Here is a 27,990-nt window from a genome sequence, read left to right as displayed (position 1 = left end):
AATGGGCGTATTATGTTTCAAAGAAGCGAAGTGAGGTTATCGTATTGGCAAGTACAATTAAGATAAAATCCTACTAATCTCCCTACAAACTTCTATTCTATATATTATACAAAACATTTTGAAATCTGCACTTTGTAATGCTAACGAGACACGATTATCGTAATTAATAATCACTGATTATATCGGTAAAATTTGAAACGCATCTCAAAACAGCGAAAAACGCTTGTGATAGTGCAGAACCAAAAACTTCAGCAAATCTTATGTCAAGAAATTTAGATACCAATACACAGGAGAAGTCTTTAGAAAATAAAGATGACAAAAGTCTATCTCCATCCATGTTAGATAGTAGTAAACGGAACAGTCGTTATAATGTTGCTATAAAGCCTGCTACTTCGCTAAAATTTGGAGAAATTGTTTACAATCAAACAAGACAGTCAAACACAAATAAAATTTTGCGAAGCTCTTTAAAGACGAAATTAATCGAAGATAAGTCTGAAATAATTAATAAACAAAAAGCAACAGAAAATGTAGAAAATAAATTGACTAAAGAAGAAAAAAGAGGTATTAAACAAAAATTAATTTCAGATAGTGAAAGCGAAACAACTGATGCTCGTCAACGAAGGGAAGTTCTTTTAACGAACACAGCTAGTGATAGCGATAGGTGTAAATCTGTAGAAAATGATAATGCAGTAACGAGAATAACAACAATTAATGAAGCGAATTTAAGCCAACGTACTAGGAATAAAACATCTCGTTTACTTATAAATATGGTATTTGATAGTCCCTTATCACGTAGTCGGCAATCGAAGAGTTGTGATGATAAAAAGCAACCAGAAGAAGACAAAGGTGCTAGTATTGCAAAGAGAGAAGCAAAACATAGAGGCAGACCTAGGAGATCGGGTAAAGTTGAAGTTAAAAAAAATGAAGATACGAGAAAAATCTTACAAAATGAAAAGAGTGGATTAGAAGAACAAAGAAAAGTCGAAGAAAATACAAAAGAAGAAACTGTAGAGACACAAGTCAATTCAAAAAGTATATTAGATAATAAGGGCGATTTACTAGATACGGAAAGAGCTATTGAAATTAATAATACTGTTCAAAATATTAAATTTACTAAAGGTAGGAGCCACACTCAAAATGATATGGAAGATGTAGTAGAAGACTCACAAGAATTATCTAATGAAAGTAAGTTATCAAAAATAAGAATTGCACTTAACAAAATTGAAGATACAAAAACTATTCTACAGAATAAAAAGAATTCATTAGAAGGAGAAAAAGAAGTAGGGGAAAAGAAGAAAATGTACAGACAGAAATTACTTCAAAAAATATATCAGATGATAAATGTGATTTACTTTATAAAAAAAAAAAAAATCACAAATTGCATTAAGAATTTATCTATTTTAGTGAGGAGAAAGAGAAAGGATAGAGGAATTGATCAATAGATTGTGGATTCTGAAGCCTTTATGAAAAACTTACAGTTTTTAATAAAATATTCGATGTAAAGTATTTGTTATAATATTCAGATAAATAGATGAGAAAAAAAAACTGAATTTGTATAATTATTCATAGCTTATTGATCAATCATGCGACTCATTCAGGATATTAGAGGTAACTCGATTTGTAGTAAACGCGATGATTTATTAAAAATGGTATATCTGACGTACGATACATTTGCACATGTTAAATTATTTAAATAAGTAAAAAATCACGCGAAAAAAAAAATCTACTGAAAATAATGTTGAGGTAGTTAATAATAATAAATCATATAGTGAAACACAAAGCTTAAAACAAGATCAAGTTCAAAAGTGAAGTCACGAGGGCTTATTACTACTAACGACCAAAAATTGAATTACGATCCCGAACATCAACTGGCTGATCTTCAAGTAGAATGTTCCAACAAAGACAGGACGACACGAGGACATGAAGGAGGAAGTGTAAAAATTAGAATTGCAACTCGGCGAGTTACATAAAAGAAAAGAATAGCAGCGCTTGAACCTTGAAAAGAGCGTTTGAAAAGAGTTCAATCTTTTGGAATACAAATTGAAGAACTAACAATAAAACTAGAAGAAATAACATAAGTCACAAATATGAAGTTGACTTGCTGGAACAAGAAAAGGCCAAACTTAATTCATGTGTTAGTAATTTAATGGAGGAACGTGATAAGCTGGAGCTAAAGTTGTAAAAGAGACAAAATGTAGTTCTTGAACCACAAGGACAAATAATCTGCCCTTCAATGTGAACTAGACGAACTAAAGGGTGAATATGAAAAAGTTGTTGAAAATGTTTCGGAAAAAGTGGGTGATCTTGGATATAAATATGAAGAAGAAACTAATAAATTGAAACTGGATTTTGAAAAAGAAGAAAAATGATCCTTGTCAATGAAAATGAATTTGAAATATTGCGTAGGGTAGAAATTCAAGGTAAAGTAGAAGATATGGACGAACAAAATAATTTTCTTAGAAAAAAACTGGGAAACGTTCAAAAACTTTCCAAAGATGTTAATAATCGCTTACGCGAGGCGAACCAAGAATTAGAAGATTCACATGGAAAATACACTCTTATTTGAAAATTAAAAAAAAAAAAGAGGGAAAAACATCAGGAAGAATTAGGTGATATAATAAAACTTCATGATGAAGAAAAATATAAACTGATACAGCATTGGTGTTCTGTAGAATGTCAAACTGCCATAAAGGCTTACATTGATGGAAAAGTGCAGTAAATATTTAAATAGACAATCCATGACTTCTTAAGTAATTGTAACAATCTTGATGTTTTACTATGGAACAACTAGATGAAGTGCACAGTGACATTAATAAAGTAGAATCATTGATAAAAGTAGATGTATCTTCTTCACTAATATCAGAATCAACGACTGATATTATAAAGAATGTGAAGGATATTCCAGAAAATCAAGAAAATAAGTCACAGGAAGGTACAGATAATATAATTCAAGATGTTTTAGTAGTAAATAAATGTGATGTAACAGATTTAAATAAAAAATTTTAAAAGTAAGGAAAGTAGTGACACAGAGAGCATAAAGAACGCTGCGATTAATGAAGTAGAACAAGAAATAATTAATAAGGACCCACAAATTGATTATCAATGTAAAAAAAAGATGAGAAATTTCAAGAAGAGCAAGCAGAGAATACTACCGAGATTGGAGATCATTCAAGATATGCAGGTGACACATTTTTAGATAAAGAAAGTACAAACAATGTTGAAATATTTAATACAAATGAGGGTGAACAAAACATTGAGAAACACAACGTTTGTACAGTGTTAAATATAGATACAGTTAGTGATACTAACGCTTAGTGTCAAGCATTAATTAAAACACTTGGTGAGACTTTTAATGATAAAGACCAAACATTGCATGTCACGGATACAGACACAGATTTGTCTAAACCAGTTGATAGTAGTTTAGAAATAATGGTACTGACTGTAGAAACTATTAATGATATGAATGAAAGTACAGAAGAAAATATTGTTTTAACTGTACATGAAAAGGATGCTGCTGTAAATTCCAATGAAGAATTTAATTTGATAGATCATGCACAAGAAAGTGATGAAACAATTATAGAAGTAATCTCAACAGAAATTGTGGCTCAAGAAGTTTCTGAAAATTGTAGCCAGAATGACAATTATGACGTATTAAATCATACAAAGACGAGAAACGATTCTATAACTCCTATTACCTCAGGAGTAATTAGTGATCTAGAAACTGCAGATGACATTGATATTAAATAAAAGAATAACAAGAAACAATAAATGGAAATGGCAAGATTGATCTTTTGATAGTTCACATAAAATTAATGTAGAAAAGAAAATTATTCATAATAAAATTGTGGTACTTATACATGTTGCTAATACAGAAGGAAGGAATAAATCTATAAGTGAAGCAGATAAAGTGCGCATAACTAACAAAAGAATTGTAATTCAGGATATCTTTGATGACTGGGGTGTTGAAAATGCAGAAGATGAAAGTCAGTCGATATCTAAAGCTCCAGATACTGTGGAAATTGAATTGAAAAGTTTACTAAATGACACAAAACACAAACTATAGAGGAAAGCACAGTTGTACTGGTTGAAGAAAAAATTACATGTATGGAAAAAGGAACCAGTTGTAGATGCTGAAAAGACTGTAGAAGTTGCTAAACAAAACAAAGAAATACAAGTATCAAAGGAACAACTGGATAACAATCAAACTATAAAGAAACAACAAGATAGTATAAAATCATTACTCAAAGACCACTAACTCATTCTATATCACAGGCTGTTGGAAAGTCTACAAAAGATTCAACACATAATACTGCAGCATTTAGTCAAACTTCGCAAATTATCCCTATTAATCGTGGTCGAAATTTAACCAGCCAACCTTCACAGGTTGAAATAGCAAAAGCATAATATACCACGACAAAGAAGAACAAGTACAAGTCGAGCCAGTCAGAGTCCAATTCCATCGCTCCATACTGAAGAAACACTAAGATTTTGGAGGACCAAAATCAATCTAAAGAGGGGGGGTGTAACACCAATCTCATCTCAACCATAAGGTATCGACCCCGAGTCTTGGACACATCACCACCTTATCATCATAGCCTACACCAAGGCTGTGACGCACCTTAGTCCACATCACAGATAAAGGCTTCGACCCCTGACCTTCGAACACTTCTCCACATCACAATCCACACCTAGCCCCTCAACATTCTAAAACCAAAACATATATAAACCGAGACTTCACCCAGCTCGGGCAGTTCTTGTTCTTATTCTAGTTGCTGTACTCATACTACCTCTTTTCTCCGGTTCAGTGTCATCTCTGTAAGTGTTAAGATTTATAATAAAGTTTTATAAAAGAAAACTAGTAGTTGGGTTATGACTCAAACTCCTTACTACATTCCAAGTACCCATTTTACCTAACACGATCGTGGCTAGACGCGATTGGCAAAATACAGTTGGTTTCGAATTGCACCACCAGCCGTGTGACTAAATCGAGTCCATCGTAACTACTAATTGGTAGAACAGCATGTTATTTAATAAGGTTTTGGGTTTATAAAATAACGATTCACTTAGATTCGTTTTCTCCAATATATTTCAGTCTGATAATTCAGTCTTATAACACATCTTACCACACAGGAATCTCCAAGTCAATAGAACAACGTGGTCGACTTCTAAGACAAAAGAGCGTTGTTAGAAGTCGTACCAACTTAGCTTGTAGTAACCAGTGATCATACCAACTTAACATTTCTCAACACTCCCCTTTGATCGCTAGTTTCTACAAGCCCCATAGCTTTGGTAAATTGCTGAGTCTTAATCCTATTTAAGCCTTTGGTAAGAATGTCAGCGACATTCTCCGGACTAGGTACATAAGTATAATCTAGTATCCCCCTCGATACGCAGTTCTTAACGTAAAAGTAGCGCACTTGGACGTGCTTAGAACTCTCGGCAACTATTTCGTCCTCTGACCATGAAATAGCTCCGATATTATCGCAGAATATTTTGCAGGGGCGAGGGCAATATGACAGTTGACCCAATTCCTTTAACAGTAAAGAAATCCACACTGTTTCCCTTGCTGCTTCCTGCATTGCCACGAATTCCGCTTTGCACGTCGACTGAGCTATAATCGGTTGTTTTTTGGATAGCCAGGATATCGCAGCACCAGCGAGTATGAACACATACCCGCTCCTGGATTTCCTGTCTACCGTACAACCCGCAAAATCCGAGTCGCAAAATACTTCCAGAGGTTGCCGGGTCCTCTGGTATACTAACTTTAAGTCTTTGGTCTTTAGTAAATATCTGAATACCCGCTTCACTGCTTTCCAATCGGATACAGTCGGACGACTTACAGTAGCGACATACATTATGTGCCCCACAGCTTGTTCATATAATTTACTGTCGAAAGGCTCATCACGTTCAATATCAAAACCAGCCTCACATTCCCTAGCTAGCGGTGTCGATACTCCCACCACCCCAACCTCGTGAGTAATGTCAAACAGATCCAGCATTTGACCTATCTGTACAGATTGATCGAATACTACCGTGGTGCTGTTTGGCTTACTCAGGTGGATGGACAGAAATTGAGTGTCTACACCTAGCATTCTAACATCTAATTTGTCCTTAACCTTAGTTTTGAATATCTCAATCCACTCATTCGTCCCAAACACAAGGATGTCGTCCACATACACAGCTACAATCAACCTTTTAGACGCATCCACATACACACATGGATCACTCACGCATGGGCTCAGACTCATACCTCTTAAAATGCTATTGATGTGCCTAAACCACATTCTTCCATCTTGCTTCAGTCCATACAGGCTCTTTTTGAGCTTACACACAAATTTAGTTCTGTCTTTGTCTGGAACTCTAAAGAGTTCTGGTTGCTCCATGTATATATCCTCATCCAGAGGGCTGTTGAGATATGCACATTCCACATCGATGTGCTCGTAAACCCACTCATTCTCCGCACATAGAGCAAGCAGAATTCTTAGAGTTCTGCGTTTTACTATCGGACTAAAGGTTTCTGAATAATCTACTCCAGGCCTCTGCCAGAATCCCCGAGCTACTAACCTAGCCTTATATCTATCAGGGTCTCTCTTTATCGCAAGCACTCACTTACAGTCTATAACGTTTTTATTTAAGGGTCTTTGCACAATGTCCCACACATCTTTACCCTTTAGATTGTCTAGTTCCTTCTTTATTGCATCAGTCCACTTTTGAGTGTCTGGCCCTCTCAGGGCTTCATGCACATTCACAGGTACACACATGTTTTGAGCTTTACAAACTGTCGCAGTGTGAGCACAACAATCACATGTTCTCGGTTTGTGTAGCCTTGCCGACCTCCTCGGCACAAACGGTACACTCACAGTATCCACTGGATTGTCCTCACACGTTAAACTATCCATAAAGTAGTCGGTTTCCCCTTCGTCGTTTTCTCCGTCACTCTGTGTCTCGATGTCAGTTTGACCGGCTTCTCCCCTATGTTCAAAGGTTTCTACATCCCATATCCATTCCGAGGACTTATCCTTTATATGGTTCGTTTCCACCTTAGCGCTCTTGTAGGGAAACGTGTTCTCCTCGAATCTGACGTGACAGGATATTACCACCTTTTGGGTCTTCGGTAGGTAAATTCTATAACCTTTGACCTGTCTGTCATATTCCACAAATATCCCCTCATCCGCTCTGCTCTCGAATTTTCCTCCGCTTGGACTCTTTAGATACCAGACTCTGCATCCAAACACTCTCAGTCTGTTTATCTCCCCTTGGAGGTCACATCTCTTACCCTTCCATAATTCCAGTGGGATCTTGTCTCCGATGGCAGCGGATGGGCATAAGTTCCTTATGTGGCATGCCGTGTTCACAGCCTCCCCCCACAGATAGTCAGGGAGTCCAGATTGGATGAGTAAACATCTGGACATTTCGACCAGGGTTCTGTTCGCTCGTTCGGAGACCCCATTTTGTTCAGGGTTTCTAGGAACAGTTTTCCTGTGTAAGATGCCTTTCTCCTTCAGGTAGTTCTCAAAGTTTTCTCCTGTGTACTCACCCCTGTTATCTGTTTGAAGGGCACTTATCTTGGATTGGTGTAAAGCCTCCACCTCCGCCTGGTACTCCTTGAAACACTTGAGTACTTCATTCTTCCTACTGATGATTCTGACGTGCATGAAACGAGAAAAATCATCTATGAACGTTACGAAATAATTACCTCCGCCCAGCGACTTGCATTGTGTTCTGCCACTAATATCGCTGTGAACTATTTCTAAAGGACGCCGACACATGTGGTGGGCGGTCTTCGGAAATGGTACTTTTGTCATTTTCCCTTTCACGCAGACCCCGCATGGTTCCTCATGTATCCTAGAGTCCTCTCCTTCACGCTCCTTACAGGGATTTTTCTCATCGCATTCCCATGTAGATGACCTAACCTCTCATGCCATGATACGATACCTTTGTACGCCTTAGCTTCAATAACCTCGGCGTGGTCGTTATCATTTCCAGGTTCTTCTTGATCGTTCTCCATGGAGACGTTTGCTGCATGCCTCTCAGGTGGTATTGTCTCTAGGTAGTACACGTTGTCTCCTACCTTTGAGTTGAATACCACGTCCCCATCATCATGTGTGCCGACGGCCTCATCCTTCGTATATACTGTGGTGACGCCTTTCACTGCCAATTGCCTGATCGATATTAGATTTACATCTAATTCAGGTACCCACAGGGCGTTCGACAAGGATAGACTCCACCCGCCGCAGGCCTTGGTCATCTTCACGACGATCGTGCCTTTTCCCTTGACTTCCAGGTACCCCTTACCAATCCGGATCTGTCCGGCCGCAGGCACGAAGTCCACGAACCGATACCTATCCGGAGTCATATGGTTTGAGGCTCCCGAGTTGAGATAGCTGATCCTGTCCCTTTCCACGTGGTTGATAGATGATAAAGCCAGTGTGGAGATAAGTCCCTTGGATCTCGGTTTACCTTCCACTTTGTTTTCTGGGTCTTTCCCTTCCTTGTCTTCCTTTCCCTCTTGGCAGTTGTACGATATGTGGCCTCGTTTTCCACATTTATAGCATTTTTTATCCTTTGGGTCTTTGTGCTTTTTCTTAGTGCCATCTTGACTTTGTTGGGGCTTGGTCTTCGATTGTTTGTAAGCCGCCATTGCACTGTTCTTCTCGGAGGGACCCATAGCCGCTTCCATTCTCCTTTCCTCAAGTAGGAGATCGGATTTCACGACCCTCGATGTTAGATTCTTATCGAGTCTTACCGTCCTAAGATATGTCGCGTAGTTTGGGTCCGACACGAGGCCGGCTAAGATGAAACACGCCATCATGTGGTCTTCGATTCTTAAACCTGCGTTGGAAATTTTTTCGCACAAATCGTATATCTTCCCGCAGTACTTTCCGACGTCCATATCGGGGGTTTTTTCTATGGTACCCAGTTCCCGTATGCATAGGACAGTGTCCATCGACGTGGACCTCCCATGGACGTCCTCTAGCGCCTTCCAACAATCCCTCGCTGTCTTCAAGGATTTAATTTCTCCGATAAATTCGGGGCGAATATGTCGGAAAAGATACGCACGTGCCATGTTATCCTTCCTCATGCATTCTGGGTCCAGCCTTTGCGCTGCCGTAAATCCTGGTTCTATTGCCTCCCAGCAACCCAGGAAAACTAGCGAGGCTTCCGTCATTGTCTTCCAATACTCGTAATTCTCCTTTCTTAGGACCGGCTTCATATCGCTGTCCACATCACTTACTTTGTCGTGATCGGCTGTCACGACCGGCTCACTTTAAAATCGGAGATAAAGATGTGGCGGCACTCGGCAACAATGTATATCGCTGAAGTGCCTAATGAACCATCAACATCCCAACGGTCCTTCCACCGAAGGTTCTAGAAGAAAGAGCACGTGGCAACGGCCGCGGACGCCTAGCAAATGCATGGACGGTGGGGATGTTGAGGGATGACAAAAGAAAGTGATCGGATCCGATCGAAAGTCAAAAAAATCATAAGAGCTTCAGTCTTAAAAGGTCACGCTTAGAGCTTGGAAGCAGATTGTAAAACCAAGTGTTAGAAGAAAAATAAAGTTTCTTTTTTTTATTCTTTTTTGTTGTTCTTTTGTGTAATTTTACGTGACACGGCCATGGCGTGGTCTCTTCTCGGATTATCTTATAAAACACAAAAACTCAAAAAATAATACCGTTTTTCCCCGCAGTTTATTGCCCTGGGCCCATAACCTGTTATTTAATAAGGTTTTGGGTTTATAAAATAACGATTCACTTAGATTCGTTTTCTCCAATATATTTCAGTCTGATAATTCAGTCTTATAACACGTCTTACCACACAGGAATCTCCAAGTCAATAGAACAACGTGGTCGACTTCTAAGACGAAAGAGCGTCGTTAGAAGTCGTACCAACTTAGCTTGTAGCAACCAGTGATCATACCAACTTAACATTTCTCAACACAGCAAAGACCTTACGACTCGTCGATACCCAATAATATCGAAGAAAGAGAAGTAGATATCACTGATGTTAGACGGCAGGCAATAGAGAATATAGAAATTAGTGCTAGGTACGATAAAGGTGGATTTGACAAAACTAAAGCTAAAGTAGTTAGGTTTAACCTCGGTGATTTTGTATTACGCAAAAACGAAGAAAGACACCAGACGAAGTTAGATCCGAAATTCATTGGTCCATTCATGATAGCAGAGATTTTGGAAGGAGATAGATATGCTTTAAAAACCTTAGACGGCAAACGATCATATAAGGACAGACATGACAGACTGAGAAAAATGCCAGATAGTTGCGTTCCTGCTGAGTTGGACGTCTGCGGTGATGACAACGACGGTGATAATAACGATGCGAGTACACTGACCTCAAAGGATCAGTAACACCTCGTTGTGGTCATAGTAATACACCCAGTGTAGCGTCTATGTTTTCTGTAATACACCCAGTGGCGTCCTGCGCTTTCTGTAATACGCTCAGTGGCGTCCTGCGCTTTCTGTAATACGCTCGGTGGCGTCCTGTGCTTTCTGTAATACGCTCAGTGGTGTCCTGCGCTTTCTGTAATACGCTCAGTGGTGTCCTGCGCTTTCTGTAATACGCTCAGTGGTGTCCTGCGCTTTTTGTAATACGCTCAGTGTGGCGTCCTGCGCTTTCCGTAACGCAGCCAACGTGGTAGTAATATCCAACAAACTGAGATTCATCAGTGTACGAAATCGAAAGTGATCTGTCGTGTCGTTACGGTCTGACTGGTAACTCACAGAATCTAACTAGCACTTTGAACACAAATTATAACGCTACTAATTTTAGTTCTCTTTCATTTCCTTGCTTGTCAAACCTTCGAACAAAATTTCGTTGTTGAAATGGACCCTTGATTTATTTGGAACATTTAATTGAATGGTAAATAATATCAGTTACGTCGAGTCTAATGTTGGAAAAACACAATATTTCAGTTATACACGAGGACGTGTGATAGTCAAGATGGCCGTGCCGGAGAGGAAAGGATATGAGAGGATTCCCTTTCGAACTGTGAGAAAATCCCTTAACATCGTAATGTAGATTCTATCATAGGCGTAATTAAACAATTGTCGTTTTTCAATCCGATTGTATTTGTTCGAGATTTGTGATAATGAGCTTGGGCTCGAGGCGACAGCTAGTCGCCGAACGTAGGCGCGGTCACGGGATGAACGCTTTGTCTCACGAAGGTATGGAGTAATTCTATAGCTCTTTTTAAAAGAAACATTTCTGGCGACACGCGACAGTAAACATTCCAACGGTCACTGTCCCGTGGCTCGCCACACGCAGACCCTATTCTTCGAGTAAGATGATTGCCAGATGTCGATGCGACTCCGCAGTACATGTTCAGCTAGCCTGAGGGCCCGTTAAAAAATCTTAAGATTTAGCTAACTAAAGTCCTTCAAACAGACAGTCTTTGTCCCAACTACGAGAAGATAGAGGAGACTTATTTTTCAACGAACGACGTCTCCCACCAGCAACTTTCCCTCGAGGGTGGCTAGCATCTTTTTCTAATGACCGATATGGAGATTGAACAATTAGCAGCAACGCCAATTTCCCTTACTTTCTGAACGAAGGCTATCCTCGACGAATCCGATGATCTCGTGCCCTTAGACACACCCCAATATAGTTTTCCTCCGTGGCATCATCGACACGGAAATTCTTTCTTTCTTGCGATCTCATCGACGAAAAAGAGTAACGCCTTACGATCAGTGCATATTACGCGTCCGACTTAGATTTTGTGAGCACGTTCATCTATCATCCCGTCGACCGCCGATTCGTTATTGAACCTAGGATCATTATCATTAGCTTCTCGAGTATCTAATTACCACGGTTACTTGTCCAATTCTATAATAATCGTATTTGCACTCAATGTCTTCTCTATTGCATAGCGACATTGTGTAATCCAAACGAAGATTCGTTTCACACCCCTAACCCTAATTCCAATGAAAACCCGACATATAATTAATCATATCATTAGCCTTACAGAATGGAATTTCACTTTACAAGCTATTTACTAAAAGATTTTGTTTGCAGATCGCTACATGGATAACTTTCTTTGCGTTACTGCAAGTTGCGATTGGTGTATTTACTTATGTTTTCGATGGCAATTTCAATAGAAAATTCGACCGCGATCTCAATCAAACAATGTCCGCCTATGGGCACAACGAGAACAAGACCATCCGCATCGACAATATGCAGACTAAAGTAAGCGAACGTATATTTACTATTTACAAATGCAGAATAACTACAGAACAAATTATTTCTGTTTAATTCTTTATTTTATTCAATATTACTCTCTTACTCTACGTAATTTATATTTATCGATACTTAAATTACCTACTTAATTTCATTATGTGACATATTATTTTACATAATAGGTATTCTTACAAAAATACATCGTAGAAAACGGTAATTACCTACTATTTGTGTTGCCAGAGGTGTTTAAGTACACAGCTATCTGTGGCACTGATACAACTAAAAGAAGTTAATGTACCATTCGTTCAATCAAATCAAACCTAAAACGTATATCACTTCTTTTGAAGAACAAATTCTATAATTTTAATATTACGTACTATTTAGCAATGGTAGCTAGCGTACTTTTCCTTAACCATTAAAAGCAACGGAGATATTTCGAGTACTAAAATCTCTTACTAATGTATGAGAAACGTGGGAGCCATACGAAACACCGAGACAGCTGCCAAGAAATTGGTATATTGTATAGCAAAATAAAGAAAATTATGCGTATAAAAAAGTGCACTTACTAAGAGACTCGTGTGAGCGGCAATATGTATCGCTAAAGGTACAGCGCTCGTTTTATCCTCGTGCTATTCAGAGCTGAACCGAACGAAATAAACGGTATTTGGGCAATAAAAGCTCGTAGGTGTAAGTTCTTTTAGACGCGGCACCTTCGTTTCTCAAAGAAATTGAACGTTAAACAATTCGTCTGCACCTCGACGATCCATATTGCCGGCTCCACTATAAACAGACTGAATCGTTGCATAAGTGGCGGACTCTGATTTTAGTTTCAGTGCTGCGGTAACAGAGGTTTCACAGATTGGTCCGATATGTCTCCACCGATGGAAATTCCACTGTCTTGCTGCAAAGTGGCAGAACATGTGTGTAACGTTACTGACACAAACGATATTAATACTCAGGTAAGATAAAAACGAAAGCGATATAGTAATAAGCGAAAGTTGTATAAAGGGGAAGAATCTAGAAATAACGATTTAGAAATACAAATTACGTTGAGAAAGATTTTGTTCGTGTGCCTCTTCGAACAACACAACCTTGTTGTAACAAAGATATTTACGGATATACTTTGTTTCTTATTACTCATCTTACATTGTCGGACAAAGTAAAAGAGTGCAAAAGTAACGCATCTACATGCACGCATATTACATTATTCTATAACGAAACATTCCATCAGATACGTAATACGTAATATATGCATACGTACAAGGATTCAGGCACGTTTTTTATAATTTTAAGCTAATCGTAGGAAAGATAGGTTGTTCGAAGCAAAAAATTACAATAATTCAAATGAAAATTTTCAGGGCTGCTACACTCCTGTGTTACAAGAAACATACCGCACCATGGCCCAGCTCATTGGAGTAGGAGTCGGCCTATCATTCGTTCAGCTTATATTGATATGGTTAGTCTGTTACTCATCTAGCACCTTTAAAAAAATCAAGGACAAACTGGTTGCTTGGAATTTGCGCCCGTCGCAGAAAAGCTCGTCGTGTGGGTAAGAAAAATGCACAACGTTCGAAAGTTGTACAATTACAATTTGTAACAAAATTTCGGAAAGAACGGGACTGTTATTTTTCTTATTACGCTTAAGCGGCGCAAACAACCAAAGTTTTACTACGAAACGATTAAATTCAAATAGGCAAATACGAATTTCTCTTCCGTTTTTTACGACAACTGCTTTCGACACGTTCCATCTTACGCACGCCGTTTTAGCTTCTCGCTCCAAGCGAACATGTATCTTGCTATTACTTCTTACTCTTATAAATACAGATACGTTGAAATTCTCAGCGAATCGAATGAAAAGTTCAACGTGGATCTGCACACTACGTAAAACGTGTTAAAGAGCTACACGTCCGATATTTTTCTCAGAATTTAATCATACCCATCCTTCGAAGAAACGGGCAATTGATAATTTTTTACATATTACAAGCGTCTACATGTTATTATTATCCGTACATGTTGTAAAAACCTTTTAAATATCTTTATTGCCATGTTGGATTCTCATAAAATTCTTATAAGAACGTGTTAAATAGTTAATGCGCCCTGTGCATAGTTGCACAAGAAAGAAAACACAATCGTAGGAGAAGACGGGAATGAAGAATATCAAATACGATAAAATATGCGCGTTTGCATGAAGAAAGAATTCACATTTCATGAAAAACAGATCCACGATTATCGAGGTTAATTAAAGAAAAAGATACGAGTTCTTCGATGCGTCTAATTAGCGCAAATTTGATTGTTTTTTTTTCTTTAATTAAGTCGATGAAAATGAACAAGTCGATAACTGCGTCTGATTGATGATCCTAATGTTTCGTTATGCAGTTAATCGCATAATAAATTGCCCGTTCAGTCTTGCAACGATAAGAGCGCACAGAAGAACATACATATAAGGTTCAATTCTATGATAATTCGGGGATCGATTCTGAAAATCTGAACATCGAGTTTATTGTGAAAATACTTAAATGAAATATAGAAATAAACAACAATTAATAACAATAATAAATAAACAACAACCAATTAATAACAGTAAACAATAAATAACACGTTCTGTGTAATGTCTACCTCAAAATAGAGAATCGATTTTCAACGTCCTGAGCTAGCGATCTTTCTCCGTCAGTCTTCAATGTTTTAAATAATTATACTTTCTTCTGTGATCTTGTCTACCTCCGATGTTGATCTCTGTCCGTACGTTTGGGAAATGCGTGTCTCTCAAAATGGCTCTCCGTAAAACAAAGAAAGCCGCTCTGTCCGTGAAACAAAAGAAGTCGTGCGTCGAGAGACGGTCGTACAAACGTATTCGCATTTGAACTCTTAGAGAGTTTACACCTCCCCTCCTCGTGTCGACAATTGCATCGCTAATTGTCCTTTTCATAAGGAATTAGTTTACTCGCATGGAAGAAATTTCCTCCAGGTCTACGAGTATCGTTATCCACTTCGTACATAGGATTTGAGATCCTTCTCAGAATTTTAAAAGGCCCTTTCCGAATTTCCTCCAATTTATTTCTATTTAATTTGTTCCCACTGTGAGTGAAGACCATATCGCCAATTTTAAATTCATGCTCTCTTCTTTTTTTATCGTATTTCTGTTTGTTAATTTCGAAGTTTCTCATTGAGTTTTTAAATGCTTCTTCTCTGTCTCTTTCTAAGTCTATCTTATTTTCAATTGTTCCTTTAGTAGCGATCTCAATTCTTTTCCCGTACAGTAAGTAATTCGGAGCAAATCCTGTGACACTGTGTCTGGTGTTATTGTATTCTTCCACGCTTTCTTTTGCGATTTTTGTCCAGTTTTTCTTTTTTTTTTGTTTGAATTAATTTTGCATCTGATTCTGTTTACTAGTGTTTGGTTTACCCTTTCGTTTAATCCGTTAGAGGATGGGTAGTCTGTCGAAGTGAAAATTAGTTTGATGTTCTTTTTCCTTGCGTATTCTTGGATTTCTTTGGATGTCAGTACCGGATATCTGTCTGCGAGGATCATTCTTATAGAATCGGTTTCTCCCGTCGAATCTATAAGTTTTGTGATATCGTTTGAGCGTTGTGTTTTTGATGTGGACACAAAAACGGCCTTTGAAAAATGGTCAATAAGAATATGCATAAATTTCTTCGGTGAGTTGTTATTAGAGAAACCTCCGACCGTGTCGAATGACATTATTTCAAACGGTTTCTTAGCTGGTCCTAGTTTCGACATAAATCCAATCGGTCTTCTCGTTCTGCTTTTATTCTTGATGCAGATTTCGCATTGTTTGCAGAATTTGTCGACTGTCCGATGCATATTTTTGAAGTAGTAGAAAGGTCGGATTTTCTTTAGTATATGGTTCCTTCCAACGTGACCGAAGAATTCACGAACCGTTTTTGTAATGTGTTCCCCAAATTTTCGTGAGACGAATATACGTTGCCGTCTTTTAATATTTTTGAAAAATATTTCTGATTTTTTTGTGAGGTTTTCTGTATTTTTAATATTTTTTTCGTTTTCTTTCTGATCTTGAATTATGTCCTTCTTTGTAATAATATTCACCACTTTCAGAGCGTCTTCTTCATTTTCAAAACTTTCTAAGTCGGGATTCCTGGATAGTGCATCTGCTTCTACGTTGTCTTTTCCCGGCGAGTAGATGATCTTGAAATCATACTGCGATAGGTAGTGCATTAGGTTTCCCAAAGTTTCATCGGTTCTTGCTTTGACTCTCATTGATTCTAACGGTTTATGGTCTGAAAGAACAGTGAAATATTTACCGATTAACCAATGTTGCCAGTACTGAATCGCCTCTTTAATAGCCAGACATTCGAGGTGAATTGCTTTCTTCTTTGCCTCTGTTGGTCTCAATTTTCTCGAAAAGTACGCAACCGGATGTAACATCCCGTTGTCTCGGGGTTGCTTTAAGACAGCTCCTAAACCGTTTCCACTTGCATCTGTATAAATAAATACTTCTTTGTTTTGATCGTATATTGAAAGGATTGGGCTTGAACAGAGGTATTCTTTAATCTTTTGAAATGACTTTTCACATTCTTCGTTCCAAATAAATTCTACATTTTTCCTTAACAAATTGTGGAGTGGTTCCAGGAGTTTTCGATGATGTGACCCAGATATTTTACTGACTTTTCTGCTAGCTTACATTTGGTCAGTTTTAATCGGAAACCTTCCTTTTCCATAACCTTCATCAAGTGTTCTATGTGTCTGGTATGTTGATCGAATGTTTCGGAGAAGACTAGGATGTCGTCTATGTAGTTTATGCAGAATCCTCTTAGTCCATTTCTTCTAAGAATATTTGCAAGCACTAGTTGAAAAATAGCGGGAGAGATTTTCAGTTCGAACGGTAAACATTTCCATTGCCAGTGTCCGTTTTGTGTTATGAAGGCTGTCTTCTCTCGGTCCTCTTTTTTTATTGGAATTGACCAGAACGCTGAATTTATGTCAAACGTTGAGAAGAAATGGCAATTTCCCGCTTTGACTATGATGTCTTCTATTCTTGGGAATGGTTGTGGTTCTGGAACTACAATTTTGTTTATCTCCCGGAAATCGATACACAGTCTATCTCTCCGATTCGATTCTTTTTTAAAAGCCAGAGTCACTGGTGCTGCAAATGGTGAACTTGATTAATCTATGAGATCGTGTTCCAGTAATTTTGTGATTTGGAACTCTATTTCTTTCTGATCTGGGATAGAACACCTGTATGGTTTTTTTGATATGTACCTGTTTTCGGTTAGCTTTGTGGAGGCCTCTTGTAATTTTCTCGTTCCCACATCGAATTTGTGTTTGACAAATACTTCTTTGTATTTCTCTATAAGTTGAAATACCTCTTTCTTTTGTGAGTTATCTAAGTGTCCAAGGTTGTCTATAAATTTGTCTGTCTTCATGTCTTCGGTAATGTTTATCTCTCTTCTCTTCTGATTATTCTTTCTTTCTTCTCTCTTATTAGATGTTATCTCTTCTTCTTTGTCACTTACTTTTTGAGTGACTCTCAGATTCTCATCTTGTTTTAGTTTAAACTTCCTTATGACGTCTAGCCCTAGGATAAGGTCATATGTGAAGTTATCACTGCGTACTATATAAATGTCTATCTCTTTTTCTATTTTATTTATCCTCATTTTTAGTCTCGCCCAGCTGCTCGTGAAGTCCTTTCCACTGATAGTTTTGAACATACTCTTGTCTTCTGTTATGTCCGCTTTTATTTGATCAATAATCTTTTGATTAATAAAGCTTGCATTAGCTCCAGTGTCGTAGACACCTTCAATCTCTTTTTGATCATTGATCTTAACTCGCAGTTTTATCAGTGGTTCGTACTTCTCCGGGCATTTTAGTTTTTTTCATTCTCATATAGTGTTCTTGCTTTCTCATTTTCTGATGTATATAGTTCCAGTGAATTTACCTGTTTGGGTTTCTTTTGAACATTCCTGTTTCTGTTTTTACATAATTCCACTGGGTGGAATCGGCCCGGGAAGTTCAGTGCTTCACAGAACTATTGTCCCAAAATTCCCATTAGGTCATTTGTTGATTGTACACTTTCTCTCTCGATTTTATCTTGGATGTCGATGGGTAATCCAATGACAATCAAATGTATACTCACGTCTTCATCCATTTTCCTCTTTACTTCCAATATTAGTCGTTCTTTCTCTAAGGCATATTCAACGAACGAACCCGAAAGGTATTTGAAGTTGTAAGCGTATCGTATTGCAGACCAACCTTTATTGTTAAAGGTTTTGAGAAATGCGTCTTTCCAGTCTTCCCAGTTGTGTCCTTCAGCTTTCAGCAGATTTGTTTGGTACCATTTTGCTGCTGTTTTTTCTAAATACATTTTTTAAACCTTTGACTTTCTCCTCATCACTTTTTATTTTATATTTTCTGCATTCTTCTTCATACTCTGATATCCAGTCTGTGGCTTCTTGAGTTCCTTCAAATTATTTTATATTAAAGTTTATTTCTTCTATTTCACGCTAATCTCGTTTTTAGAGAGTTTCTAGAAGTCTGTCCATGTCCACACTGGACTTCTCGGTTTCCGGCTTTATTTTCCTTGTGGGGGTAATTTCTGCTTCCTCTAGGAAAATGTCTCGGAATACAAAGTTTAAGTCTGTATCGATATATAGCGCGGCTGTCTCGTCATCCATTGTGAGTTTAACATTTCTATACTGGCCTACCTTGGTTAGACTGTTTGCGGCCTTCTTCACTGTTGCTGAACTGAATAATTGCTGATGGTAGCTTTTTGCTTGATATTCTGGGGGGAAAATGTAGCATACTTTGTCTTCTGGTCTTCTTATAGATTCTATACTCTCTATCTTCTCCCCTGTTGTGTTCTCGTTCATGACGATACGTAAGTTAACTTTCAGCGGCATAGCGTAGCGAAAATCGATTTATAAAGTTCAATTCTATGATAATTCAGGGATCGATTCTGCAAATCTGAAAATCGAGTTTATTGTGAAAATACTTAAATGAAATACAGAAATAAACAACAATTAATAACAATAATAAATAAACAACAACCAATTAATAACAGTAAACAATAAATAACACGTTCTGTGTAATGTCTACCTCAAAATAGAGAATCGATTTTCAACGTCCTGAGCTAGCGATCTTTCTCCGTCAGTCTTCAATGTTTTAAATAATTATACTTTCTTCTGTGATCTTGTCTACCTCCGATGTTGATCTCTGTCCGTACGTTTGGGAAATGCGTGTCTCTCAAAATAACTCTCCGTAAAACAAAGAAAGCCGCTCTGTCCGTGAAACAAAAGAAATCGTGCGTTGAGAGACGGTCGTACAAACGTATTCGCATTTGAATTCTTAGAGAGTTTACACCTCCCCTCCTCGTGTCGACAATTGCATCGCTAATTGTAATGGTTGATGATTTCCTAAATATAAAAAAGGTGACGCGATTGCCTTGTGATATGTGTATGTATGTATGTTTATATGTTTATATGTATGCATTTATACGCATATATGTTGGTATATATCTATCTTATAGCGAACATCTACCTCATAACTGTGTTACATTGTGCCGCAAGACACGCGATCATAGTTTTACCGTAACTCCATCAGACGAGAATTATTGCCTGTTTCACACGGTATCTTCTCCTTTTGACTACGATGTTATATCATCTTACAGCATTATATTTGCTCGGTATTTGGAGTGCCCATCAGTTTATGACTCGGACAGCACATCTTCCTTTTTTGGGAAAGTCAAATTTTGGGAAAGGCAATTCGGAATTTGACTTTCCCAAAAAAGGGAGATGTGCTGTCCGAATCATAAACTGACGGCCACTCCAAATCCCAAACAATATTTAGAGAAGAAACAAACAAATAACTTATTTTTCGATAATTGTGATTTTATACAGATCTTATACAGATTTATATACGCATGTACGTGTATACGGATAAAAATATGTCTGAAAAATACTTTTATCATTTTGTATTTTTTCCGTTATCTTTTATTAAGAATTTTATTTCATTCCATTCCGATTAATATTTCAGAAAATGGCAGAAACAGTTTGTTTTCAGAGATACATCGATCTTTCTTGTTTTTACAACTTCGCGACATGTGTAATGTATATTTTTATGCGCATACAAATACATATAGAAGTTGTCGCAGAGAATTATTATTCTTGAGAACTACATTGTACCTCATTTACGTCTATACAATATTTAATGGAGAAATTAAGATCGTTCGATTATATGTCACCCCCCCACACACACACATACACACTATAAACATATATGAAAAACATTCTCTAAATGTTAGAATTTTCTAACATTCCATTTCGTTACATAGATTATAGACTATATTTCTAGATGGTCCCGGGAAACTCCTGTTAAGCGTTAGGTAGGATACCGTGGAGTTTTAGTCGGTAAGTCCGACACTACCCCGCCGCTTCCCAGAAGTATGGTGGAGTGTCAATGACGATTTCCCAACGTATAAAAAAAAAAAAAAGAAAAAAGAAGGAAAAGAAAGAACTATATTTCTAGATAAACATATGAACGTAGTACATTGATCTATATTTCGTCACATAAGAAAATAAGAAGACAAATTTTATCATCAATTTTATCATTTTACTTTTTTGTTGAAAGGACACGACTATGTTTTACGTGCTTTAAAAATAGCTTACTATAGTTTTATCTTTACAATGTTCATATTCGTATTCGTATGTAATTAAACAAAATTCCATGTACGTAGTATGTAGATGGTTCTCGTCTAAATGTTTCCGTCTCCTAAAATTTTAAACAAGTTTAGACTAATATATTAAAGAAATGAATTGTTAACCGAACAAAAGCGATTGTCAATAGTTGTACGTTGTTGTGTGTACGTTGTTGTGTGTACGTTGTTGTGTGTTGTTTGTACGTTTTAAAATGCGCAAGAAATTTGATATACATAAATCTTCTGTTTCTCCATAGGCGCCTTTAAGCACAGGTGCTATTTAAAGCTCAAATTAAACGAACATCGTCGCTCACAAACAGTCACAAACAGATTTCACATATTGATAAACCATTAAATCTTATAAATAACAAAAAACAAAATATACATGTATTTATTATATTCGTATTATATTCGTATTATATTCAAATATTTCAAAATATATATACACGTACATATTATAATATATGTATAATTATATGTCATTATAATAAATATAGTATTTCAATATATTTAACCCGTCGTCTTTAACCCTTCCGCTTCGAGCGCCGCATATAGGCGGCGACCACGCGACGACTCCTGAGTCCGGCACCCCGTATATCCGGCATCCAAATGATGCATATACAAGTGCTATCTGTAGTCAACAATATATTTTTTCGTTATCGGCAAAACATTTTGATTTCATTGACGTGTTGGATTAATCATTTCTTAAAGTTACTCATTGTTGAAATCACGCGATATATTTCAAACATCCAAACGATCGTATACTGTTTCATGCTAAAAAATTTATTAAATTCATTGACAGTGAAACGGTATTTCATATACGGTTTTTACAAGAATTATTGTTATTTAAGACTTAGGAAAACGTATATACAGCAACCACGCACACTGTGCGTATTTCTGGCGCGCATTTACGTTCAGTGACAGCACTTCGGCGGACTGGACTACCGAAGCGAAAGGATTAAGCTCGCATACTGGTTCGTTTCTGACTGATTTTAAGTAATTTTTCATTTTTCCCGTATATATATGTAGTAAATATAATATTATATTGATGATTTATTTACGATGAATGGATTGTACAGATGTTGATTAATCACAATAACGTATTATGGTCTAGACAACGCAATCGTTAATTTGTAACTCTTGTCACAACGGATCCAACGCTCTCTCTCTCTCTCTCTCACGCGGACCATACTCTCACGACAACGCTGGCAACACTCTCACTTCTTGATTTGCATTCTCTGACTCCTCAAAATGGTACTGCCCGCCCTTCGATCTTTTTTGTCTTCTCTCGGAGACGACCCCCCCACTACGCTCGGATCACGCCACCGTTCACGCCTATGATCGCGTGTGCACCTTCCGTGTGTATGTGAAAAATAACGGACCGAAGGCGAATCGACGTTTCTGGAACTATACGCTGGTCGCTACATTGTATGCATTTCGCCGGTCCTGTACGACGACCTGTCTGCGGCAATGCATTATACTATCCCGATATCCTTTAGGTCTTTTGTCCACAATACTACATATATACTATAATGGCTCACTCTACTGACTCATTCGCTCGCCGTTTGATTTAAATGATCTTTTTCATTTGTCTTGCATCACAATTTTTTTGCTCTCACAACGTTTTATAACGGTGTTAACAACATACAGACAGGATATATAATCTTTGTTTTTGATACGCCAGTGTCACGTATCAATTGTTGCTTTTCGTTACAATAAATACACCATTACTAGGTGATCTTTTTAGCATACCGATCCGTATCCTTATAATTTTTTAGAATCTTCGAGCTCAAAATGTCGCTTCAAAATAGAAAACGAAGAGCAATTTGAGAAACACTATCGCGCTATGAGTGTGAAGATGTGTAATATTGTGCGTTACAACCTGAGTTGGCCGGCGCACAGTGACACGCATATAACAGTGTGTGAGTGTGGGTGTGAGTTGTGAGTACGTGCGTGACAGGATCCCTCAACGAAAGAAGAGAAAATGTGTAACTTGGCAAGAAGAGGGGGAGAGGTGACACTAGAAGAGGAGTGAAACACATGTAATTGTTATCTATGAACATCTTGTAAAACACATGCTAAATAAATAAAAAATTTTTTACGTAAAAATTTTTATGTGAACTTTTTTTAATAAAATTTTTTTAATGAATTCCTACATATTTATTTCGGCAATTACGATCCATAATTCTCAACACGTAATATGCATTCAGTGTAACAAGAATCTCATATGATAAATAGTTAATGTTTTATTTGAGACAACTTAAGTTTGTGATAGAGGAGGTCATATAGGCATTCCGTCTTTTTGCAATTACGAGGTTTCTCGCAGTGAAAAGTTTATTTCGCGAGTACATCGTACCTCGGCGACTTATATCGGGGTTCCACGCACTCGTACCGTAGAAATAATGATTATCAAAGACTTCGTTCCAATGTGCTTCCGTAGAAAGAACAGCATTGCAGTGCTGTATCGTTTAGGCGTAATTCGCGTCAAACTATGCCATTACAGAGAAACAACCCCGCACAAAATTCAACTGTACCTAAGAGGTTAAGAAAACTAGGCGGAATGCCGCTTAAACGTTCTAAAATTTGTCTCGTACGTTTCATCGGTCGAAATCAACGCAGAAATATAAACTGCATTCATTGCTCGTCTTTTAGAATATACATGACATTATTATTTTAAGTTGATTATTAATTTAGGTTTTAGGTTAGAATATCACACGTATAAGTAAGAATGCAATGAAATTCAAAAGAAGAGTAATCTTCAAAAAACAATCCCTAAAAGTATCTATTTTATAGAAAAAGACGATAAAAAGTTCTCTAATATTTAAAGTATAAATTCGACAGAAAATTTCGGATTTAACGAACAAACCAATAGTAAGGAACTTGATTAATTTTCTTAACTAATTTCACTTGTCTTTCAATTCTTCGATATTTCCTATCAAGTCGAACCCATTCCTATTATTTCGATTCTTATTAAATTCAAGCAAAACCGTTCTATTCTCTGATAAAGTATCGAAACTTTGTCAAAAACTTCTGCTCCTTTCTTTCAAGCTGATTGATAAAAGTAGGCAGATTTCTCTAACGGAGAACCTGGATCAAATTCATTTTACGCTTAGACGTCCGACATTTTATGGTTAGAGGGTCGACACAATCAGTAATTACGGGGGTTAAATTACAGAGAAGCCTTTTGTTCAGGACGGAATTATTTAAGTGAAAGGAATAGAACGTAACGATCAAGTTACGGTCTCTTTTGTTTACTTTACTTCCTCACATTTAAATAATACAATTAAGAAATAAAATTAGTAACTGATTTCGAAAGAAAAATCGTATTGTTGTCAGTTCACGGTAATAGCGCTCTTGTTGGAAATAATCACTCATGCAGCAAATAACCGCGATCAGTTGAATGAAACAGAAACGACAGAGCATAGAACCGACAGGCAGGCTACAAATATTAAACGGCATGGCAATATCTAAGATCTATCCGTCGATCAGTCGGGTTTAATTAAATCATGTTTTCAGCAATGGGTGTATTATGTTTCAAAGAAGCGAAGTGAGGTTATCGTATTGGCAAGTAGAATTAAGATAAAATCCTACTAATCTTCCTACAAACTTCTATTCTATATATTATACAAAACATTTTGAAATCTGCACTTTGTAATGCTAACGGGACACGATTATCGTAATTAATAATCACTGATTATATCGGTAAAATTTGAAACGCATCTCAAAACATATATAAAAATTATGAGATGCTTACTAGAATCATACATTTCGCAAAAGTCACCAAAGTATATAAACAGTCAAACATTCAGTATATTAATAAGCCACAATATACATACATCGATCGTGGAACCGTCTTTACCACTAATTATACGTTTAAAACTATTGTTCACGCTGTCCTCTATTTTTTCACTTACCGCTGATCAAGGCATCGTAGCAACGTTCGCTATATTGTGGCCATATTCAGTATTTAAATTAATATATAGAAAGAGAATAGCAATAAAATCAAATAAAGAGAATAGAAGAGTTCCCATAAAATTATGAAATAAAAAGAAAGTAGAAACAAGTGCTTTCCTATCTTACTTCGTATAATCGCGAATCGTGAAAGTTTATTTTTGTCAAAAACTACAATTTTAAACTTTCGATAAGAAGCGGTTAAGACGATAAAAGTTAAGACGTGAAAATTAAGACGATAAAAACTCACGCGTTGAAAAGTACCGACAACTAATAAAGTTGGGAATACAGGATCGCAGCCTTGCCAATAAAACAAGTCGCTTTACCTACTCTACCTTATCCATAGGATGTGGTCGCGCCGATGATACCGACCGATATCTTACGATTACAATACGAATATGTCTAATAATTGTTCGTCCTAACGTACAATTAAACGCTTTTTATATCGTTTAATATCGTAAGATAAACTTTAAGAAATGCAATGGCAACTTTGTAAGCTTTTGAGAATTGAGAAAGATATTTTACTCGAAAAGAGCTACAAGATAAAAAGCTATGTCGTCTTTATTCATACAGAAATCAATGAAGCTATTTAATGAAGCTAGCTACGATCGTGATTAAATATTCAAATATTCATATTTTATTCATACGCGTACTTATATCTGTATGAATATATTTGTCTTCATTCATGATCATTCGTAATTAATTAATCAATTATTAACCTTACACAGCATTATTCATGCTGATAAAAATCGCGATGTGCAAGAAGATCTATCCTGAACTACTAAATAAAACACACAGAAAGAAAATACGTACTACCACCCACGGATATAATAAATACCCGTGGTCACTTTGTTCGTAAAAAATTCTACGTGATACAACCAGTGGCCCATGTCGATTTGGATCTTTCGTCCTACGACATGATTGAGCGACTGGAGGGACAAAAAAGCATGCGACTCAGAGTTACACACGAAGAACGATGTCAACGATGTTGATGTACTTCAGAAGAAACCATCATGAAGGCTGTCATCCTGGAAGAATTATCAAACCTTACGGTGAAAGTACAGGTTGTGTAATATCTGTAACAAAAGATGGGAAAACATATATACATTTTATTGTTGAAGACAATATTTTATACTTTATAATTATTACGTTATAGGCAAATATAATAAATACAATAACCCGTCGCGTACAACGGAAATTGACAGTCGCGACAAATCGTAAACAAGTCGATCGTATCGAATCAACAAATTTCCGAATATTATAAAACATGTATCTCTACATTGAACATTAACGAATACTCTGGATGCAATTAGAACTGATTTTACTATGATTATACTGCGTGTTGCCGAATTATTATCCATTTATCACAGACAGTACGCTATATTATATCAGGAATACAAAAACATAAATATTAAAATCGTAGCAAGAATACGAACGAAAATGTAGTATTTTCTACTATTGTCAAATATGTATATGAATATTTCATAATACGATCGATTTGTAACAATTATCTATCAAATCGAATGTCCGCCATTATAGGTTCAAATGCTTCGCGTATTATGACTTCGTCCTAATAAAACATGGCGCGCTTTCACTGACAGTTGAACAAAGCTGTGCAATACGAAAAAAACAAGATGCACAGAGCCTGTTCAAACCGTCGAAATAACAATTTGTCATAGTCGATTTACGAGTAACAAAGCACAATGAAAATGCAACTTGAATTTCTCACTCAAATGAAACAAAAGCCAGAAAATTTATGTCAAATTAATGTTAAACAATTTATTCAATTTCTTCGAAATAAAAAAAGGAATTTCTCTAATCTTGCCTTTTTCATCTTGGTATTCTTAATAAACTGTGAATTTAGAACTTGTTATATTACATATTAATTACGTCAATATTACGAAATATGAGTATTTTTGAGTATGAGAAACGAAGTCGATTGGGTATTGAATTAATGTTACCAATTATCCAATTAATAGAGAAAACAAACGTATGTATACGTTTGCCTTCTTTAAAATAAATGAAACATTACCACGTTTCGACGAACAGTTATCACATTTATCATCGATCGCTGCGATGGCGCCGTCTTGACTGTCATCTCTTCCTTTCGAATTTCGCAGTATCCTTCTCTTAATGCTCCGAAGTTTCCCTCGCAACCAAGCAATAATCCGCACAAAAGAGGAAATATTAAAATAGAATGAAACAATCAAGGTTAAATTGCATCTTGAAAGTTTGATATTCGAGCTACCGGTACATGACAAAAAAAAAAGAAAAAGGGAAAAGAAAAACGATCGAAGAAAAAAAAAATAATCAAATACTAGAGTACGAGGAATTTTAGTAAATTATTGAATAAGAATGTACCTTAGTTAAACGACAGTAGCGTGTGTTTCTGTGGTGGAAGGACGATTATGAAAGCATTTGCTACGCAATAAAATAATCAACACCTATCGCGGAGTGACACTAAAACGCGTCTAATCGCTTCCACTTTCGACACTAGACTGACCCCCCGGCTGCACCATTGTTTACTTAGGTAATTTCAATTGATAAGGAGTGCGGAGGGGAGGCCCTCTGGCAGGTCGAACGTATATATACATATACTTAGACGACAAGAGTTGTTAGATTCCTGGAAAGGATATATTTCGATAGTGAGGGTATTATGTTTCAAATAAAGAAATAATACGTTAAACTGATTGTGAAACGCGAAAATGCGCGTAGAAAGTAAACACGTAAGTAAAGTAAGCGTAAGCTAATATAATCTACATGAACAAAATTTATGAATTCGAAACCTGGATATTTGCGTTTAGAAATTTAGTATGCGTGTCATAATTTGATTTGATTAAATAAAATTTGTTGAAAAATGGAAAAGATAATAAATGGATAATAAATAAAATGAACAGAGATTATCGGTCCGGTAAGCGCTCTAATTCTAATATTCCTTGCCCACTCTGTTTATATACATTGCAACCCATACTTTCGGAAATTCATATACACATACAGAAATAGGCAATTGTTACAAAGTTCGCAGTCGATGACTTTCCTATTATAATTGTGGGATGGTGTGACGTCAGGGAAGGACGTGGCGTGAGGGGTGATTGTTTATAAACGTTGTCAAGATATGTTAATGTTGTCAAGGAATGTTGTGAGCGTTACCAAGGCTTCTTAAGGGAAAAATGAGCGT

The 27,990-nt window shown here is 36.9% G+C and overlaps 2 protein-coding genes and 1 long non-coding RNA gene across 3 annotated transcripts; 1 reads left to right on the top strand and 2 right to left on the bottom strand.

The window, feature by feature from the left end:
- Nucleotide 1: 1 nt before the first annotated feature.
- LOC138181265 (putative leucine-rich repeat-containing protein DDB_G0290503) lies at nt 2-3,747 on the top strand. The gene is made up of 7 exons (XM_069115988.1): nt 2-30; nt 233-1,300; nt 2,047-2,178; nt 2,407-2,497; nt 2,585-2,715; nt 3,010-3,181; nt 3,316-3,747. Exons 1-7 carry the CDS (start codon nt 2-4, stop codon nt 3,745-3,747), a joined length of 2,055 nt encoding a protein of 684 aa, XP_068972089.1.
- Nucleotides 3,748-7,813: 4,066 nt separating this feature from the next.
- Nucleotides 7,814-9,169, bottom strand: LOC138181261 (uncharacterized). The gene has a single exon (XM_069115983.1). It carries the CDS (start codon nt 9,167-9,169, stop codon nt 7,814-7,816), a length of 1,356 nt encoding a protein of 451 aa, XP_068972084.1.
- Nucleotides 9,170-12,902: 3,733 nt separating this feature from the next.
- On the bottom strand, nt 12,903-26,975 carry LOC138181337 (uncharacterized). The gene is made up of 3 exons (XR_011173494.1): nt 26,845-26,975; nt 25,767-25,888; nt 12,903-13,089 (listed from the first exon to the last, which is right to left on the bottom strand). It is a non-coding gene; the product is annotated as an uncharacterized LOC138181337 (long non-coding RNA).
- Between the last annotated feature and the right edge of the window lie 1,015 nt (nt 26,976-27,990).

This window comes from Bombus flavifrons, chromosome 6 (genome assembly GCF_040668555.2).
Source record: "Bombus flavifrons isolate JBK064 chromosome 6, iyBomFlav1_principal, whole genome shotgun sequence".
NCBI lineage: Eukaryota > Metazoa > Arthropoda > Insecta > Hymenoptera > Apidae > Bombus > Bombus flavifrons.
The sequence above is the reverse complement of the archived record's forward strand: the minus strand, read 5'-3'. Positions and strand labels throughout refer to the sequence as shown.

What these genes read in the sequence shown, in the direction of transcription:
- LOC138181265 (XM_069115988.1), top strand. Translation starts at nt 2, where the DNA reads ATGGGCGTATTATGTTTCAAAGAAGCGAA. An exon ending in TTCAAAAACTTTCCAAAGAT is followed by an intron (nt 2,498 to 2,584) that starts GTTAATAATCGC and finishes AAAAAAAAAAAG; the next exon opens with AGGGAAAAACATCAGGAAGA. An exon ending in TACATTGATGGAAAAGTGCA is followed by an intron (nt 2,716 to 3,009) that starts GTAAATATTTAA and finishes AAATTTTAAAAG; the next exon opens with TAAGGAAAGTAGTGACACAG.
- LOC138181261 (XM_069115983.1), bottom strand. Translation starts at nt 9,169, where the DNA reads ATGACGGAAGCCTCGCTAGTTTTCCTGGGTTGCTGGGAGGCAATAGAA.